At 33.9% G+C, this 19,803-nt stretch overlaps 2 protein-coding genes and 2 non-coding genes across 4 annotated transcripts; 2 read left to right on the top strand and 2 right to left on the bottom strand.

Annotated features, from left to right (window-relative positions):
• The first annotated feature begins 2,118 nt into the window (after nucleotides 1-2,118).
• Nucleotides 2,119-4,960, top strand: LOC132618004 (signal peptidase complex subunit 1-like). The gene is made up of 2 exons (XM_060333071.1): nucleotides 2,119-2,276; nucleotides 4,544-4,960. The coding sequence occupies exon 2, from the start codon at nucleotides 4,544-4,546 to the stop codon at nucleotides 4,823-4,825; it is 282 nt and encodes a 93-aa protein (XP_060189054.1). The 5' UTR covers nucleotides 2,119-2,276; the 3' UTR covers nucleotides 4,826-4,960.
• Nucleotides 3,522-3,645, top strand: LOC132620679 (small nucleolar RNA snoR86). The gene has a single exon (XR_009575117.1). It is a non-coding gene; the product is annotated as a small nucleolar RNA snoR86 (small nucleolar RNA).
• Nucleotides 4,961-6,141: 1,181 nt separating the features above from the next.
• On the bottom strand, nucleotides 6,142-6,223 carry TRNAS-AGA (transfer RNA serine (anticodon AGA)). The gene has a single exon. It is a non-coding gene; the product is annotated as a tRNA-Ser (tRNA).
• A 1,181-nt stretch (nucleotides 6,224-7,404) lies between these two features.
• Nucleotides 7,405-17,999, bottom strand: LOC132616922 (3-isopropylmalate dehydratase large subunit, chloroplastic-like). Its single transcript, XM_060331695.1, has 15 exons — nucleotides 17,799-17,999; nucleotides 15,019-15,153; nucleotides 14,746-14,916; nucleotides 12,803-12,955; nucleotides 12,627-12,695; nucleotides 12,417-12,533; nucleotides 11,796-11,870; nucleotides 11,553-11,630; nucleotides 11,378-11,473; nucleotides 11,157-11,206; nucleotides 10,556-10,610; nucleotides 10,022-10,153; nucleotides 9,096-9,143; nucleotides 8,838-8,996; nucleotides 7,405-7,767 (listed from the first exon to the last, which is right to left on the bottom strand). The coding sequence occupies exons 1-15, from the start codon at nucleotides 17,844-17,846 to the stop codon at nucleotides 7,627-7,629; spliced, it is 1,527 nt and encodes a 508-aa protein (XP_060187678.1). The 5' UTR covers nucleotides 17,847-17,999; the 3' UTR covers nucleotides 7,405-7,626.
• Nucleotides 18,000-19,803: the final 1,804 nt, after the last annotated feature.

The raw sequence follows: 19,803 nt of genomic DNA, 5'->3' as shown, positions 1-19,803 counted from the left end.
GGGCTTAAGCCCCATGAATATTTAATTTTTAGTATTTTATAAAATAATATAATTACGATAAATATTTTTAAATAGGTAAAATTATGTAAAAACATAAATAAAAGAAAACTATAAACAAAAGAAGTGCGTATATATATACATATATATGCGTTTGATCCTCACAAAAATATTAATCAAAACAATTCATTATACGCCACTTACAATTTGATTATATATAAACATAATTTTACAAGTATAAATAATACAATGAAATAAAAGTTACAAGTATAAATAATACAATGAAATAAAAGCTATTCTGAAATATTAAGTGACCCTCACTATGTTCTCAAATAGTAAATATGTAATATTACGACTTGTTATTTGGATTACACTCAATCTTCTTATTTCTATAGAAGATGAAAAACTATTAAGTATCATTCATTTGTTAAAGAATTATGAAGGTCACCGATTTAACTAAGGAATGCATATAATTTGTATAAGAACTGTAAGGCGAGCCGCGAGCGTTGGACATTAAACGTGTTTAGGGCGTACAGTCGGGCGCTTAGGGCGTAAGCCTCACAGGAACTAAGCCCTGCACGCTAGGCCCCAAGCATTTTGTCAGTGTACCGTCCAGCGACGAATCCTGAAACTGCCTTTTAAAACTCTGATCAAGTGTTTGATGATGATTTTGTTCGCTTGTTGAAATGCTCTTGTGTAAGGACCAATTATTTATGCGGTTTTTAATAATAAAGTGATTATAATATGCGATGTTCAATGACAAAATATTGTTTTGCGGTAGTTATTACTCTATACGTCTCAATTTTATGTGAAAGTGTTTGAATGAGCTCAGAGTTCAAAGTTTTTTTGAAATTTATGATCTAAAATAAGTCACATATATTTTTGCTTCTTTAAATCATATCATTAAGGGAAAAATGAGAAATCTAAAGTTTAAATTGTTACTATAAAAAAATGTCATTCTTTCTCGGACTGATTAAAAAGAAAAAAGTCTCACATAATTAATAACGAAAATGATATACATAAATTAACCTCTACTATAAAAGTACATTTTTGTCTTTAAGTAATTTAATATATGTGTTACTATACATACTCTTATTCATATTTTAGTTTACATAAAATAATACATAAATTTTCGTATAATTTAATGGGGTTACCACAGAAATGAAACATTGTATTATTTTAAGTGAAACTTTATGTTGAGGTTAATTATTTTTCAACTCAAATCAAACTACCCCAAAAGGAATAAAGATTAAAGACAATGTTGGTGGCAAATTAATTGCTTGCATTTTGTGGGATTGGATTTTGAACATTTTCTAACATAATTTACTTTCTCTAACGGGAAAAGGGTCAAAAATATTCTTATTTTAATGGATAAAAATATCCTCCGAACTAATTTTGGGTCATTTATGGCCCTGCTGTTATCAAAGTTAGCAAATATATCCTTCATTTGACGGTAATTCTCAAATTAATTCAAATAACCCGATTTCATAAAAAATAACTCATTCCCATATCTTACCCGGCCCGATCCACCGCCTGAAGTCAATGGTGTTATTTGGGATATATTTGTTAACTTTCATAACTGCAGGAGCTATAAATGATCAAAAATTAGTTCGGAAGATATTTTTAGCCATTAAAACAACGAAAAAGGCTCAAATATGCATCAAATTGTTGGAAATGACTCATTTATGCCACTGATCAATAGTTTGGCTCATTTATGTCATCGTTCGTTACCAAAATGACTCATACATGCCATTTTTCATTAACACATATTTTATAATACCAGACGTGACACGTGACCTTCAATTAGAGGTCAACGTCATTTAATTAAATCAATCAAATTTTAAATCTCAAATTAATTAAAAAAATCCGACTCATACATCCGACCCAACTACAACCATAATCTAGTTAAATGCCACGTGTCATATTTGGTATTATAAAATTAGTGTTAATAAAAAATAACATGAATGAGTCATTTTGGTAACGGGCGATGACATAAATGAGCCAAACTATTAATCAGTAGCATAAATGAGCTATTTTTAATAGTTCGATAGAATAAATGAACTAAACTATTAATGAATGAAATAAATGAATATTTTCGATAGTTTAATGACATATTTGAACCTTTTCCGTCAAAATAAAGTTTGAGCATATTTTTGACCCCTCTCCCTTGTCTAATATATTGACCATAATTGAGTTATCCCTATTTTCTTTACATTAAAAACTTTCTAGTTTTCTCTCTCTCTATACCCGCCTGTTATCTCCTTCTTCAATCGCCGCCGGTGAGTTTTATCAAATGCTACCTCTTTTCTTTTTTTCAATTTTGTTTTTCTAAAATTTAATTAAAAAAATTAATCACTGTACACTAAAAAATAAAAAAAATTAGGGTTTTATTTTGTCACACCTCTTGCTGATCTAAATATCCAGATCTAATCTATTGTTGTTTGTATAGTTTTGCATATACTAATTTGTTTTTTTTTTTTGGGAGGGGGGGTGTGGGGGGGGGGGGGGGGTAAGGGAACTTGATGAAAATGAAGATTTCTGATTTTTGTTTTTTTTGAGTTAATTGTAAGAGCTTTTTATTTGGAATATTTGAAGTTGGTTTGGTTATAGTTTTTGCAAATAATATTTAGTTGTTTGGATGTACTGGAAGTGAAAAAAGTGAAAACAGGGTTTTAGATATCCAATTCATAGACAAATGCTGATTTTCAAATAATGTGAAGAAAAAAATTCCATAAAAAAGTGAATAATTTTCATGGCCAAACAGGTCCTAAGTTTTAATGCTCAGATCCTCAAAAAAAAAAAAAAAAAAAAAAAAAAAAAAAAAAACTTTTGGAGGATTCGGCAAACGCTCGGGCCATTTTTAGGAGGATCTGAGCAATAGAGTGTTGAGGAAATGAATAAAGAAAAGTACAAATATATATTTGATGAGAGATTTACACAATCATAGTGATATACAGGTAGTTTTAGATTTGTATATTGGTATACATTTGTATATTCGGCAAACACTCGGGCCATTTGTATATTGCGCCTTCCTTTTTCATCATGGAGAAAAAGGATTAAGGCATAGTTGAAGCAAAAAGAATAGTAAAGGTGTGATACCAACTAGTTGAATTTAGGCTTAGTTGTTGTTGTTATGCTTACATTATGTCCAATGTTTGCCAAGAGTCCTTTTTAGTCTAGTTTAAAAAAAAAAAAAAAAACTCAGTCATCAACTCTAAGGGCTCGTTTGGTACAAGGGATAAGGATAAATAATCCCGGGATTATATTTCAGATGATGGGATAAAATGGTAGTATAACTAATCCCGGGATTAGTTATCCTAGCATTGTAGTGCTATTTTATCCCTGTGGGAAGGTGGAATAACTAATCCCGGGAGAAGTTATCCTGGGATAACTTGTTTCCAACCAAATGACCCCTAAGAGGTAACAAATATTCTGCAGTCTAAGGTCTCCTCTATTTTCTTTTCGAATCTGTTTTTCTTATACTATTTATTATTCGTTAGAATGAAAGAAGTAGCCAATTAGCAGAGCTAGTGCATCAATAAACGATGATGAACACTTGCATTGAAGGTTGGCGATATCAATAAGTGATTCTCCGTGCCTATCAAATACTTCTTGTTTTGATTACGGCCTCGAACAAATCGCTAAATTTCTCATATAACATGTTTCGGTTATCAAAAAAAGAAACTTTCCTGTCAGTGAACGGATAAATGTGAGATTTTTTTGGAAAACTTGTTGAATTAGAGAAACAGTATGACTTAGGGAGCAAATTATGTAATATTGTAACGAAATGATCCCAAATAACGTGGTATGGATTTAGATGATTCGTATAACTGCTTTATCCCAATAAGAAAAAAGAGTTCATATGACCATTTGGAAGCAGTTATGGGTATACAAATTTTTGAAATAGGTTTTCGGTGAAGAACTTGGTGAAAATGAAGAGTTTTCATTTTTGTATTTTCCCAAGTTAATTGTATGTGCCCTGTTAATGTAGCATAGGTTCGAGTTCCAGTAATTTCTCGTTATGTAGGAGAAACAGACTAAGACATAGTACATGTATTTTTCATAACATTGAAGATTTACGTATACATAGTGAGATAGAGGTTTTTTGTGATTTGTCCGTTGGTATAATTTGTCGTATTAAGTTTTTGTTACAAAAATTATTGGCTCTCTTTGGAGCTGATCGAAAACAGGAAGATTGAGCTGTCGTTTTCATCACGTAGAAAGAGGATTAAGGCATAATTGAAGCAAAAGGACTGTAAAAGTGATACCAACTAGTTTAATTAAGGCTTAGTTGTTGTTGTACTTACGTTATGTCCTATGTTTGCCAAGAGTCCCTTTGTAATGTAGTTAGAAAGCAAATTATCTAATTCGGAGTGAAATCACTGAAATGGCCTGAAAGATTTATATAACTGATCCCAGCTATTTGTGAGTTGGGACTAATGGTTAGTTGATTGGATTGATTGACTAAGTATCAATAGGACTTCTATTGTTCCTGTTTGGTGATGATGTGCATTTTTTTCATTTGTTTCTCTGCCATCTATTATAGATGGATTGGCAAGGACAAAAGCTAGTGGAACAGTTGATGCAGATACTGCTTGTGAGCTTCGCGGTAGTAGCATTCATCACAGGCTATGTCTTGGGCTCGTTTCAAACTATGTTGTTAACATACGCTGGTGGTGTTGTCTTTACTGCCCTTGTCACCATCCCTAACTGGCCTGTCTATAATCGTCATCCTCTCAAGTGGTTGGACCCAAGTGAAGCTGAAAAGCATCCCAAACCACTGTCTGCTAACTCAGGTTCCAAGAAGAAGACCACTAAGAATAAGTAGGTCATTTGACTGACATTTTACTTTTGTATGATGTATCAAATACAGTTGGTGGTTTTTCGGTATGAGCTGAACATTTTTTGTTCTCAGTGAATTTTGTCAGTGATATACAATGGCTCAAGAAAGATTTAGTTTTGATATTGCTGTGCATATCTCTTTTATTCTTATATTTTTATATGTGAACTGCTTATTTATTTGCCATATTGTCTGAGAATTACGAGTCTCGACCAAACTCCGCCGGTATTTCGGTGAAAGGAGCTTAAGTAATACTAGTATCTTTTAGAATTTGTGAACATTGATTCCTGCAATGGTATCATGTCCACACATGTCTTGGTAAAGAACAAGTGTGAAGGTGAAATCAAAGTATATGCAGCACGAATAGAGTGAGGTGCTGTTACTACGGTCAATTGCTTCAGACTTTCATGCTTGATGCCTGCGAATGTGCTGCTTATAAGGACTGCAACTACGTTCTACTATCTATTTTTTCTTATAATATCACGTGTCTTTTATAACATTTCCTAAGTTCAGATATAGATTTCAGGTGGCATGAATCTTTAGCTGTACATATGATTTTTGTAGTTCATAGCAGAATGCATTTATAGCGTCTCCCCAGGGAACTTGATCACTTCACTTTTTGCAACAAAGTTGACAAATTAAATGTAGCACTATGACCCAACACATTCTCACTCTGTTGTATGGATTGCCTATAGTTGCTCATTGAAAGTGCAAAAATGAAAGCCACATTTGAGAAGTTTTCACAGATGTGCTTCTAGCCCATGTAGTTGGATGTTGGAAGATAGTTCTCTTCTGATATTATAGCACAAATGCATTAACCTATCTGGGAACTTGCTAGTTGCAGGCTCTTGATCAGTTCATTCAGCAGAGTTTACAAATTAAACGTAGCATTTGTATCCTAAGACATCCTCACTGGGTCTTTTGCTCGTCAAATGTCAGTGGCGGAGCTACTCGTATCCAAATTGCGGCAGATGAGGGAGTTTTTCATTGTCACTCATCCTGCCTTCCTAAGTGGTTGTTGCTGTGACAACAACAACTACGTCTCAGTCCATAACAAGTTGAGTCGGCTGTGTGAATTTGCACTGAACTCATCTCTTATCAGCATTATGCAACTACAAATAAAATGTATTGCAGTACAAGTCATGTATATTTTCTACGCCAAATCACTCCTATAAAACATAAGAGCCACTATTGAAGTGCTAAAATTTGGCATAAGATAATGACAATGTTTGGTTAGCCTTACAAAAATAAATAGTACATAGCTAATACTTTGCTTTTGATTAAAATTATTAGTAAAATAATAACGTGGTCGGCAGGATTCGAACCTACGCGGGCAAAGCCCACATGATTTCTAGTCATGCCCGATAACCACTCCGGCACGACCACTTGATGTCTATATGCTTCTTGAAATAATTTTAACACCATCTCCTGCCAACTTACGCGTATTTATCCTCTTTCCTATGTGCTCCATCCGTCTCAATTTCTGTAGCATCATTTGACATAGCATGGAGTTTCAAAAAGAAAAGAAGATTTTTAAAATTTGTGATCCAAAATAAGCCTAAAATATTTATGTAGATGTAAATCATCTCATAAAGTTAAATTATTTCATAATATAAAAATGTGACATTCTTTTTAAGACCGACTAAAAAAAAAAATTTACCACATAAATTGGGACATATGAAGTATGTTCAAACTTCAAACTGCAGACAATGGGAAAATATCCCAGCCATTTTTTTTGTTTCTACTAGAATTTTAATCTTAATCTACCGGATTTTTTTTTTTCTACTTCACTATCCAACCAAACCACCATTTAAATTTTGTCCATATTTTTTAAAAGTGGCAAACATATAGGCCCTTAAAAATTATCACTCCGGACAATGTTAGACTCAAACCTAATATTTGTTCACATATTGTTCAAGCTTACAAACAAAATATATAAGGTTATCGTCTAACATTTGCAATAACTTATAAAAATTTAGACCATTGTCCAATAATTTCTCTTAAGATTGTAAGTTTGATCAAACAAAATTCTAGACCAAGATCTAAAAGATCTATAAGTTGCGAGAGAAATATTAAAAAAAAAAAAAAAAAAAAAAAAAAAAAAAAAAAGGAAGCATCAATCACTAAATAGTTGCTTCAAAGCGAAAATTTCACCTTGCTGTCTATTTTATTAAGTGTCTACTCCCATGAGGCTTTCTGATATTTAAAGCCTGTTTGGATGGGCTTATGCCTTTGCAACTTATAAGCTGAAAAAAATAAGTTGAGATAGTCTTAACTTATTTTTTTTAGCTTGTAAACTGTTTTCAGCTTATAAGCTGCTTTAGATAAGCTAAGTCAAATGGGTCCAATTATTTTTTTGAGCTTATTTTAAGCACAAAATGACTTTAAGTTGATCAGTCAAACACTAAAAAAAAACTAAAAACAGCTTATAAGCAACTTATAAGCCAATCCAAACGGGCTCTTAAAGTAAAACAGTTCCTTTGTTGATTGTGATTTGTGTCTTCATTCACATGAAAGGAAGCAAACAAAAATCATCCCTTGAGATTTCAATGAAACATGAACCAGGATTACTTGCTGAAGCAAATGTTTATTTCAATGCATTAACCATAAGACTCCAATAATACAACAAAGAATATTGAGATAAAAAGGACTAAGAGCTATGCATTTCAAAGAAAACACATCGCCCGTGGCTCTTTTCAGAAAATAAATAAGCATTAAGAGCTTAAACCTCACTCATCTGTTAGTTTTACAACATACTCCCAACTCCTAAAATGAGGTCATTCAGCATTTCACTGCAAAAACTCTCGGGGATCAGTGACATAACCGGTCAATGCTGATGCTGCAGCTGTATACGGGGACGCAAGATAAATCTGGCCTTCCTTGTGTCCCATTCGACCAGGGAAGTTCCTATTCGTGGTTGATACACAGACCTGCAAAACAAACCACCATTCGTAGAATGAGGTAACGAACTACATCACGATGACAAAATTTGACCTCTTGGTTGAATTTTTCTCAAAAGGATTCTCTACAGCAAGATTAATGCACCTAAAAGATCCAGCATCGTACACTTAAGGAAGCTGATTTAAGTTATGTAATAATGTAAGTCCTTCACTAAAACCAGGCCAATCAATCTGGAATAAGGGTAAACCTACAAATAACCTTAATTCATGCTACGGTGAGCCGAAAATATGCACGTAAATGTTATTCCTCGTTCACCATACACATTGAACCAATCGACCAAACAACTGCCTACTTGCTTGTCTCTAGATTTTGCAAACCACATAGTAAGTTTAAGCTTTAGAGGTGCATGCATACAAATAATCGACAGCTATAGCTAGCATCATGATATATAGCACATAGACCGATAGTTCAGAATAGCAAGCCATTACCTTATCTGGAAAAGAATAGCAAGAGCTTGTATGGGTTTCTACTTGATGCAGGAGGTATGTTTCTAAGAAAGGGTTAATCACAGGAAGAGACAAATCTGTTTTTCACATAAATACTTCTGAAGTTATCTCTTCATTTATAATTGTTCTACAGAAAGTTTACGATAAGAATACATCAAATTTCAAATGCATATTTTCAACTAGGTGGCATAACATTGAATTTACTACTTGAAATTCCACTATGACATATACTATTTGTCAGAGACAAACCAATGACGTTTACTCAAGAGCCGAATACACGTAACACAGTAGCATATTAATGGCAAGTCAAGAGTAAGTCTTTTCTATTTTTATGAACTGAAAGAAAGAAAAAAGACCAGTGTGTTTCGTATAGAACGATACTTGTAGCTTGATTCTTTACTCATTCCGCTATTTGGGTGATTATTGATCAGCTGGTCAAGTCAGCTGACTTCCTGCGGATCAGTATGACTTACTCTACGGGCCAAGCTAACCCAGATATATATTGATGAAAAAAATCACTTCATTTCGACTACAAAAAAGTCACTTTATAACTAATAAGAAAAACTATTCATATAAAACAAGTAACGACTTGCCTGAGCCTCATTCATGCGTGCATAGGTATCTTTAGGGCCACCCAAACAAGCACCACAACTAGGACTTGCAGGTGTATCGCAACCTGCCTCCTCAAAAATCTGGGAACATGTTTTGCCGCCGGATCCTGGAACTGGGAGGCTATATACATCCATCCATACCTGAAACAGTTTCAAATATTCACATCATATGGTAATTCTGCAGTGATGATGCAGCTAAGGTACCAAAATAGTAGCAGGACGAAAAATAAGATTACGAACCTTTTGCGTAGCAGGAACAAGAAAAGTTGGAACCTTTACCTTCTTTCCCTGCATAAGACAAGGTTATTTGTTTAAACCTGAAAGACTTAACCTATCCTGCTTGATCGGAAGTAGATTGCAGAACTCGAACGTTCCATTTTTTAAGTTATCTAAAAAGGAAATAAAGCATCGGACATCTAGAGTCAATTGAAGAACATAACATAAGATCTAAAACAGGCATCCCGAGTCTTATTACATGGAAAACATGAGAAAAATAAGGACTTAATCATGAAAAATGATAGGTATTTCCTCTCCCTGCAGGAAAAAAGGGCAGCCCGGTGCACTAAGCTCCCGCTATGTGCGGGATCCGGGGAAGGGCCGGACCAGAAGGGTTTATTGTACGCAGCCTTACCTTGCATATTTGCAAGAGGCTATTTCCACGGCTCGAACCCGTGACCTCCAGGTCACATGGCAGCAACTTTACCAGTTACGCCAAGGCTCCCCTTCCTCTCCCTGCGGGAATGGGAGAAGAAATAAAAGAGCTAAAATTGCCACAAAAAGAAGCGAGAAAGTAAGCAGAATAGTGTCAGATAGCTGTGAAACATGGTGAAGCAACACTGCATACATATCTAGTAATCAGCCAATATAGGACAAGAACAAATCTAAAGAACATAGACTTGCAGAAAAGACAAGTGGCCTAATGTGGAAATCAGTCACTAACTGACAACAATTGAGTGGATTGGGGTGAGTTGTTGGATGTTTGACTATTTTGCCACAATCAACCTTAATGGTTGACTAGAAATAGGCTGTTTTCTCCTAATTTTACGAGAAGTGCGAGGGTAAAAATAGTGCAAATATCTGTCGATCACAATAGCAGCAGTATTTTGCTGAGTGCACCAAATCAACAACTACATGGTTAAAAATAGAAAATTGTAGTAACATCTTACAGAAGCTAGAAAAACTTTTGCAGCAGCCATGAAGTCCTCTGTTTTTCCACCAGTACAAGATCCAATATATACTCTGTCGATTTTGACATCTTTGCATTCTCTTGCCAAAGCACGATTATCAGGAGAATGAGGCTGCATGATGCACAGAAGATTTAGAACACTTGGAACAGGCAGTACTCAATATGAGTTAAAATCCATCACCAGAGAAAATACAACCAGAGTAATAAACAAGAATAGACTAGCTTAAAGCTCTGCAAAGAGCGCTGTACTAGTGTTCTTGGTCTTTTGATAACATAGAATTTAAGTACAATATTTGCCTATGTTGCTTGGACTCTCCAAACACACTTGCCGCACACGTGTCAGATCCTCCAATTATGCACTACTCTTGAACTATCCAACACGCACCCGATGGCATTTTTAGGGAGTCCAGGCAACATAGAATTTTGCCAACCTTATAAATTATATCCACACAATCAAACACTGTTAACACCATTGATGAACCCCCCAAAGAGAGAAGGCTAGAACATAACCAACCTTAGCCACTAAGGGCTCCAACTTGGAAACATCGAATCTGTACTCCTTAAGATATCTGGATATACCAAAAACAACGTGTAAATGTTAAAGTCATGGCAATTTGAATACAGATGTTATCCTAGTACTCTTTGGTGAGACAAAAGAACAGAAGAAGGTTATATGGAAGATGACTACAAGTGTACAACCTTATGAAAGAGTGACATAAAATAAACAAAATCCTACAATGTCGTTGGAAATAGAATAAGTTGATTTCATGAAAGGGGGCTACTGCTTTACTAAAAGACTCTATATCCCAAAGATTTTTTAAAATATACCAAGCTCGGACCCTTCTGGTGTTAGCTATATCCAAACAAACATTCCACGGCCATTAAAACATTTTTCCACAGAAACTAGAAAGCGGCAGAATATAAGTCTCACTACTAGCTTTTAATCTTAAGCAGCAGCGGCGGTCAGGAATGAATGTTATACTAAACTATCCACCATTTCATTAGGACAACACTTGCTCAGTCTTTATTCTTTTAGGTAACATGAGACAAAAGCACACTAGAATAACATGCAATCAATTGGTGATGTCGCAACAATGTTCTATGGTGTTAAATACCTGGCTCCTCCATCACTATAAACAGGTTCATAGGGCACAGAAGTCCTGCCCTGTGACAGCAGAAAACAAAAATCCATCAGCTGAATAGTGGTTCTTCAATTCAGTACCCATGAATGTAAAGTTATAAGATCTTTTTGGCAGCATGTCTCAGATGATATTAAGCTCAAGGGAAGTGGAAAAATTTAAAGAGGTGAAGTCGTGTCCCCAGATTCCCCACTTACCTCGAGATAGTCATATGTTGTTTTATCAGCTGGGATGATACCATTCTTTCCACCAGCTTCAACTACCATGTTGCATAATGTCATTCTTTCTTCCATCTATTAAAGCAATAAGAGCCATAAATTACTTGCAGATCTAACCTGGTTACTCCCATCAACAATATAAGAAAAAACTTACCGTCAAACTTTCAACGGTCGAGCCAACAAACTCCATTGCTTTATAAGTAGCACCAGCCACAGAAATTTCACCAATAATCTGCAATTTTTTAAGCAAAGGACAAGGATTTGAACTTTGAATTTTTATCAATCCAACAACGTTGTAAAGAAGTAGAACAACAGACATAACAAATCACTTACTGCTAGCTTTATTCACATAAAACAGCACACAAAAATGAAGTATAGAGCATCCAACAAAACTTACTTGCAAAATCAAGTCCTTAGCAAGCAAGTAATCGGGCATCTCACCATCCATTACAAATCTCAGAGTTGGAGGCACCTGCAGCGTACGGATGTAAAATTTCACAGATGACGTACATTAGCAGAAAGAGAAAACTATGAAAGTTGAAAATTTACAAGAGACAAATGTGACTGTCAGTTCTTGTTCATCCTTCAATTCAAATAGGAAATGATAAAGTATACACCTTGTTTCTTTAATACATTTTTTAATGCGTATTGTTTTTTCTCTTTTACATGCATTGGACCGCGTTTAAGTAGATTGTTTTGAATCTTCAAGCAATAGAAAGTGTTATGATTACTTGTCCTCTTTTATCTGGTGAGTTGCAAGGGAGAACAAGCTCAATTACATGCTTTATGTGCTTATCATTTACTATTCTAAGTTTTTAGCTCTGTCATCTGTTTGTCTTAAGAAAAAAAAAGGGCAAGTCTTTGGTAAGAGACAACAAAAAGAAAGTGGGTTACACCTCTATGCAACAGTAGAAAATGTAGATAAAGCTCCTCTGGTTATTTAATTAGGAACCATGTTGGCAATAAAATCAAACAACACAAGCCAGAACTGCATCCCTTAAAGGCAAGAATCACATACCTTGAGCAGAATCTTGCCAGTACCCAACACAAAACCTGCATCAGTATTTCCAATTCCAGTGGCGAATTGCCCGAAAGCTCCAGCAGTACATGTGTGGGAGTCTGTACCTAGCAAAACCTGGGAACAAACATAAGGGTTTCATAAAGTTAAGCATATGACAATACATATTAAAACATCTCGACAGAGTGGATGGTGGCAAATATTATTAACCTCTCCGGGTCTGCAGTGACCTTCTTGTGCAAGAGCAACGTGGCAAACACCCTTGTAATCAGGATTAGCCTGTATAGTTATCACGCATTTAGTTTTTCAGTTGTTAAGAGCAGACAAACAAAGTAAAAGCTTCAGCAGAGCACGTAATAAGTTATTCTCAGAGGAAATAGCCATACGCGGAAGTTTCCCAGATCTTTAATGTCATAGAAGTACTTAATATTTTGTTCAGTGCAGAAATCCCTCAAGATATCCACGTTACGGTTTGCTCGTTCATCAGTTGTGAATATGTAATGGTCAGGTATTATGACAAGCTTTTCACGATCCCAGACCTATGATATTGAAATAAGGAAACATCCATTAGATATATAATTCGAATAAATGCGTCTAATCAACAAAAAAGCTCTAGCCTGAGAAAGGTAATTTTTAGTTCATAAAATTAGGAACATAGTTTTTAGTTCATAAAGATAGTTTTTAGTTCATAAAGACTTTAAAAAGCATCACATTAAGTTACATTTTTTTGTCGAATGACATCGACCACCGATTACTATCCATTGCTTTAATTTTATAATACAGATGACATTCATGAAGTCTGATATACTATTGATAATTATTCATTTCAGTATAATCTATGGAAATATTGTACTCCCTTATGAAAAAGAAAAACGGAGAAGAAGTTTTCTACTCCAACTGCCTAGATGGCTGAAAGCAATGACTAATGAAAGCAAATACAGGATTAATTACAATACATTTGCTAAAAGCAAGAAGGGTTAAACTGCTTAGTTAATTTTTTTTTTTACAAGAACCTGCTTTGATAATAAGTAATAAACATCAAGTAAGCAACTCAATGCCAATTCATAAAAATGTGATGTTTACTCATAACAGGAAATTAGTATAGAAGCACAACATGAAAAGAAAGAAATTAAGCAATCCCTATAGCCATTTATACATATTGACCATGTCATAATTGGAGAGTATTGCACTTTTAAAAATATAGTACATGTCCAGAATAGGTTAGACTTGAAACATTTTTATCAGTAGATTAGACTTCAAACTCCTCAAGGTAAACAAAAAACTAATTCTAACTCGAGTTCAAATAAATCCAGAGTTATATGCAAGGAATTCTAAGTTACTCGGACTCTTCACTTTCGATGTTGCGCCCGTGTCGACTCGGCATGGGTGTGGGTGTGGGATCCGTACCCGATCTGGTCAACCGTTTTTGGGTACTTTGACCAAAATCGACAGAGAAATTCCGGACAGATCCAATGATTTCTATAATCAAAACAAAAGCTAAGGTGGACTTGAAGAAAATGGAATACCTTGTCTATTGAAATTTCTATGTCACTCCTTTTCCTTTTATCTCCTTCTGGGATTCTCCTCTTGATCAATATTTCCTCCTAAAGTTCTCCACATAATATCTCATAATTTAGGTTTTATAATTCTATTTTTAGATATTTCAATTATTTTTAGCCGAATTCCCGCACCCGTATCCATACCTGGATCCATATTCCCGAATCTTACAATTTAGATCACGAAGGATCCGACCTCTAGATCCGCACCCGAGTACGAGCAACTTAGGCAAGGATTATAATACAGGGAATGCTACAAGGTGAATAATAATGTAGGGACTGTTACAGTCAATAACAAAACAGATATAGTTACTCAGTAAATGATAATACAGATAATCCTTATCCAAAAGAATAATAATACAGATATTATCATGTAGGTATTGCCTAGTTTAAGAGCATTGTTGTTAGTAGATACTCTAACATCAGGTATTGCTAACACATGTATTCTTATAAATACACAGAATTTTATGCCTAGGATTATTCTCCCTTACACCGGAAACCAAATGAACCTAAAACTAACTACAAGTATCACAATGGCATAGTTTACATAATTTCACTTACTGATTCGCATATTTCCACATTTCACCAGACAACCAAATAAAAAAAAATAAAAAAATTGGTCTGTGCATAGTAGAGCTACATAACCAGGTACTGAAGTAAAGTAGCAGATTAAGAATCAGTTTCCAAGTACTCAAACCAAAATCAAATTACTCTACAAAAATTGCAACACAACAAATTTGCACTAAAAAAGTTACTCTATTGGCAACATATACCTTAGCATTCTGCCCAAACTCTTTCTTAAAAATTCCAATAGAGCCAGGCCCACAGACATCATGGGTCATCAGAACATCAACATTTACCCAAACATTGTCACCAGGGCTCACTTCAGGCTTCTCAGAAGCCTTAGCAAATATCTTCTCTGTCATGGTCATCCCAGCCTTTACCTAAAAATACATATGCAAACAAACCCCAATAATCAAAATCCACCAAATCAACGACCCAATTTTAAAAATATTAACGAGCACAAAACAATCAGAAATACAAACTGATCCAGTGGTGGCAGGTTTTCGCTCAGTCTGTTGTGGTGTCATCACAGAAACGATTTTCTTGGAAACCCTTTTCCGAGCAGTTTGAACGGAAAATGAAGGTTGTGAAGAGAAAGCAGATAGACCGACATCTTTCTGCGGGCAAATAAAATTATATCAGCAAAAGGGTCAGCCCAAATCTCATAAAACGGAAGAAATCTTGATTTTTGCAGCATATAATAGAAAATCAGCAAAAGGGTCAGCTTAAATTCACTCAAAACGGAAAAAAAGTCTTGACTTTACAGCAAAAGGGCATCAATTCAATCATTTATACACACTGAAAGAAGATAGACCCACATCTTTCTGTGCGAAAAGAAGAGGATATCAGCAAAAAGGTCAGCGTAAATTCACTCAAAACGAAGAAAAAGAAATTCTTCGATCTTCAGCAAAGGGGCATCAGTTCAATTGTTTATACACACAGAAAGCAGATAGACCCCACATCTTTCTGCGGGCAAATGAAACAATATCGGCAAAAGGCAGCGTAAATTCACTCAAAAGGGAAGAAATCTTGATTTTTGCAGCTTTTAAGAAAAAACCAGCAAAAGGGTCATCGTAAATTCACTCAAAATGGAAAAAAAATCTTGATTCTTGCACAAAGGGGCTTCTTTTTTCAATCACTGTATAAACACAAACCTTATTGACGAAAGTTGTAGAACTTGAAGCAAAGGAGCATCAATTCAATCGTTAATACACACAGAAAGAATATATACCCACATCGTCACGCATGAAAATAAGAGAAAATTAGCAAAAGGGTCAGAATAAATTCACTCAAAACGAAAATAAATATCTGATTTTGCAGCAAAGGGGCATCAATTCAATCATTTATACACAAAGAAAGAAGATAAAGCAACATCTTTCTGTGTGAAAATGACATAATATCAGCAAAAGGGTCAGCGCAAATCTCCTCAAAACAGAAGAAATCTTGATATTTGCAGTAAATAAGAGAAAATCAGCAAAAGGGTCAGCATAAATTCCATCAAAACGCAAGAAATCCTTTTATTTTGCAGCATATAAGAGAAAATTCACTCAAAACGGGAAAAGAAAAAAAAAAGTCTTGATTTTGCAGCAAAGGGGCATCTTAATTCAATCGTTTGTACACACAAACACAAACCTTATTGATTTTTGCAAGCAGAAATCAATAAGGTACTCAAAACAGAAGAAATCTTGATTTTTTTGCAGCATATAAGAGATAATCAGCAAAAAGGTCAGCGTAAATTCACTCAAGACAGAGAAAAAAACATACTTTTGCAGCAAAGGGGCATCTTAATTTCACTAGTTTATAAGCATAGCTTATAAATCAGCAAGAGGGTCAGCATAAATTCCCTCAAAATGCAAGAGATCTTTTATTTTTTGCAGCAAATAAAAGAAAATCAACAAAAGGGTCAGCACAAATTCACTCAAAACAAGGAAAAAAAAACTTGATTTTGCAGCAAAGGGGCATCAATTCAATCATTTATAGTTTCATACACAACATCGAGAAGAGAATATAGGTAAAAGGGTCAGCGTAAATTCACTCAAAACGAAAAAAGTTCTTGATTTTGCAGCAAAGGGGCATCTTTTTTCAATAGTTTATACACACAAACACAAACCTTATTTGATGAAAGCTGTAAAACTTGAAGCAATAATATTTTTTCATAAATAACATAATATCAGAAAAAGGGTCACCATAAATTCCCTCAAATGCAAGAAATCTTTTTTTTTCCCACCAAATAAGAGAAAATCAGCAAAAGGGTCACCATAAATTCCCTCAAACTGCAAGAAAGCTTTCATTTTTGCAGCAAATAACATATTATCAATAAAAGGGTCGTCATAAATTCCCTCAAAAATGCAAGAAATCTTTTATTTTTGCAGCAAATAACATAATATCAGCAAAAGGGTCGCCATAACTTCCCTCAAAATGCAAGAAAGCTTTGATTTTTGCATCAAATAACATAATATCAGCAAAAGGGTCACCATAAATTCCCTCAAACTGCAAGAAAGCTTTCATTTTTGCAGCAAATAACATATTATCAATAAAAGGGTTGCCATAAATTCCCTCAAAATGCAAGAAAGCTTTGATTTTTGCATCAAATAACATAATATCAACAAAAAGGTCAGCATAAATTTCCTCAAACTGCAAGAAAGCTTTGATTTTTTGCAGCAAATAACACAACATCAACAAAAGGGTCAACATAAATTTCCTCAAAATGCAAGAAAGCTTTGATTTTTGCATCAAATAACATAATATCAACAAAAGGGTCACCATAAATTCCCTCAAAATGCAAGAAAGCTTTGATTTTTGCATCAAATAACATAATATCAACAAAAAGGTCAGCATAAATTTCCTCAAACTGCAAGAAAGCTTTGATTTTTTGCAGCAAATAACACAACATCAACAAAAAGGTCATCATAAATTTCCTCAAAATGCAAGAAAGCTTTCATTTTTGCATCAAATAACATAATATCAACAAAAGGGTCACCATAAATTCCCTCAAAATGCAAGAAAGCTTTGATTTTTCCACCAAATAAGAGAAAATCAGCAAAATGGTAACCATAAATTTCTTCAAAATGCAAGAAATCTTTTATTTTTGCATCAAATAACATAATTTCAACAAAAGGATCAGAATAAATTCCCTCAAAACGCAATAAATCTTGATATTTACAGCAAAAGGGTCATCATAAATTCACTAAAAACAAAAAAAAAAATGATTTTGCAACAAAGGGGTATCATAATTCAATAGTTTATTCAAAAAAAGACAAACCTTATTGAAGAAAGGTGTAGAACTTGAAGCAATAGCTGAAGATGCCATTACTGAAACAAATTAGCTTAGCTTTTTTGATATTGAGTTAAGGGGAAGTAGCATATAGCCCAAATAAATGGCGGCTAAAGAAGGTAAATGTTGTTGAGCTTTGGGTTATGGGTCCCACAAATATGACAAGATCTTAGGGTGGTAGTGTACTTGGTAGAATATTGAATCTTTAGTCTGTTTGAAGAAATTTTGTCTCTATTTTTATTCCTTTTATTTATTTAAAATTTTGTCTCTCGAACCCGATTGGTCAAGCTTTCAAAATTAACTTATTTTAAAAAACACTAAAAGTACTTTTCAAAAAAATATTTTTGGCTAAAATCAGTTTGTGTTTGGCCAATTAATTTTAAAAATACTTTTAAGCAGCAATTAGTGCTTGATCAAGCTTTTAAAAAGTGCTGATAAGTGTATTTTTTTCAAAATTGTTTTTCAAAAAAGTATTTCTGGGTAAAATCTATTTTTTTAGCTTCTAAAAAACTGGTTCTACTACTTTCTAAAAACACTTACTTTCTCTCAAATGCTTGACCAAACACCTCATCTTTTTAGAATAAGTACTTATTGGAGAAAAAAATCAGTACTTTTGGGGGAAAATAAGTTTAGCCAAACAGGCTATCAATCTTTATTCGTTTTTATAGAAAAGCTATAGGTTTGAATCTGTACTTTGCGAAATGATTCAAATTTTTTATCATTAATATTTAGGGTTAAATACATTGTTGTTTTTATTTTTATAAGATTGGTCTTGTTGTAAATAAAATTATAAGTGAATGTCCATGTATTGTAAAATATGTATTTATTTATACTTGAAGAGCAAGGTTTGGTTGGAGACCAATGTAACTAGGTAATAACTATAGTTATTATGGACTAATCTAGTTAGAATGTAACTAGTTACTTGGTGACCAAGTATTTCTCTTCCTATAAATAATCTAAATAGAAGTAAATTTGAAAGAAAATAACTAATTCCTACTTGTATGTAAGTGAACACTTATTTTGGACCAAAATAAAAAAGGTTAAGTGAACACTTATTATAAATCGGAGGGAGTAATATATTTAGATTTGTTATAAAATAATACAAATTGAGAGTTAAACAAGAGAATTAGAGAGGAAGCTTAAGGAGAAATTTGCCATATTTTGATGGATCTTTTACTAAGGAGATAAAACCTTTCGTAAGCTATTATATAATCAAGAGATTATATCAATTGCAGTAGTATTCAATTAAGAGTAATTTAGTCAAATATCTATTTTTTTCTAGAAAATGATATTTTCCTAAGGAGTGTGCTAAAGGATAAATGAATACTTTGAATAGGAGAGAGTATGTACTACTAACAACGGAAGTACTACTAACAACGGAAGCTTTGGAATACATGAAATTACGATTTACTAACAATGGAAACTTCTCAATACATGAAACTTCTTTACAAGGAAAAATGATCAAATTTGTTGTTGCATTATGTAGAATGGTCCAGATTAACCTCATAGTCAATCTATAAATTTGTATGTAAAAATATAGTGAAGGTGATACCAAAAGGATCAAAACTTAAAATTTTCGAATTAAACATCACAGAATCACGATTATATAGCGAAACTCTCTGAACTTTGCTTTGCGGGAGCGCTCATATAGTGATGCTTCTTTTCTTGCTCTTTTCGGATCATCTTTAATAACTTACAAGCACATTAAAATGTTTGTAAGGCATTTCAAAGCCTTTCTTCTGGGAATCTTAGTAGTTCAATTGGTTTATTACCTGAACTTTTAATTTGTTGGTGAAAGAATTGTAACCCCCTTCCCCTATTCCCCTATGTAATAATATATTATTACTTGTTTAAAAAAAAAAGCCTTTCTTCCCATAAAACATGCTATTGCTTTTCAATTGTAGCATCAATTGTAGCCCACCTAACGTTTTTTGAACCCCTTCAAGATGTGACCTCATAATAGGACGTCGAAGTAACTCTTTAGCAGCAAATT

Source organism: Lycium barbarum, chromosome 11, assembly GCF_019175385.1.
Source record: "Lycium barbarum isolate Lr01 chromosome 11, ASM1917538v2, whole genome shotgun sequence".
NCBI lineage: Eukaryota > Viridiplantae > Streptophyta > Magnoliopsida > Solanales > Solanaceae > Lycium > Lycium barbarum.
This window is presented reverse-complemented; position numbering and strand designations above follow the sequence as displayed.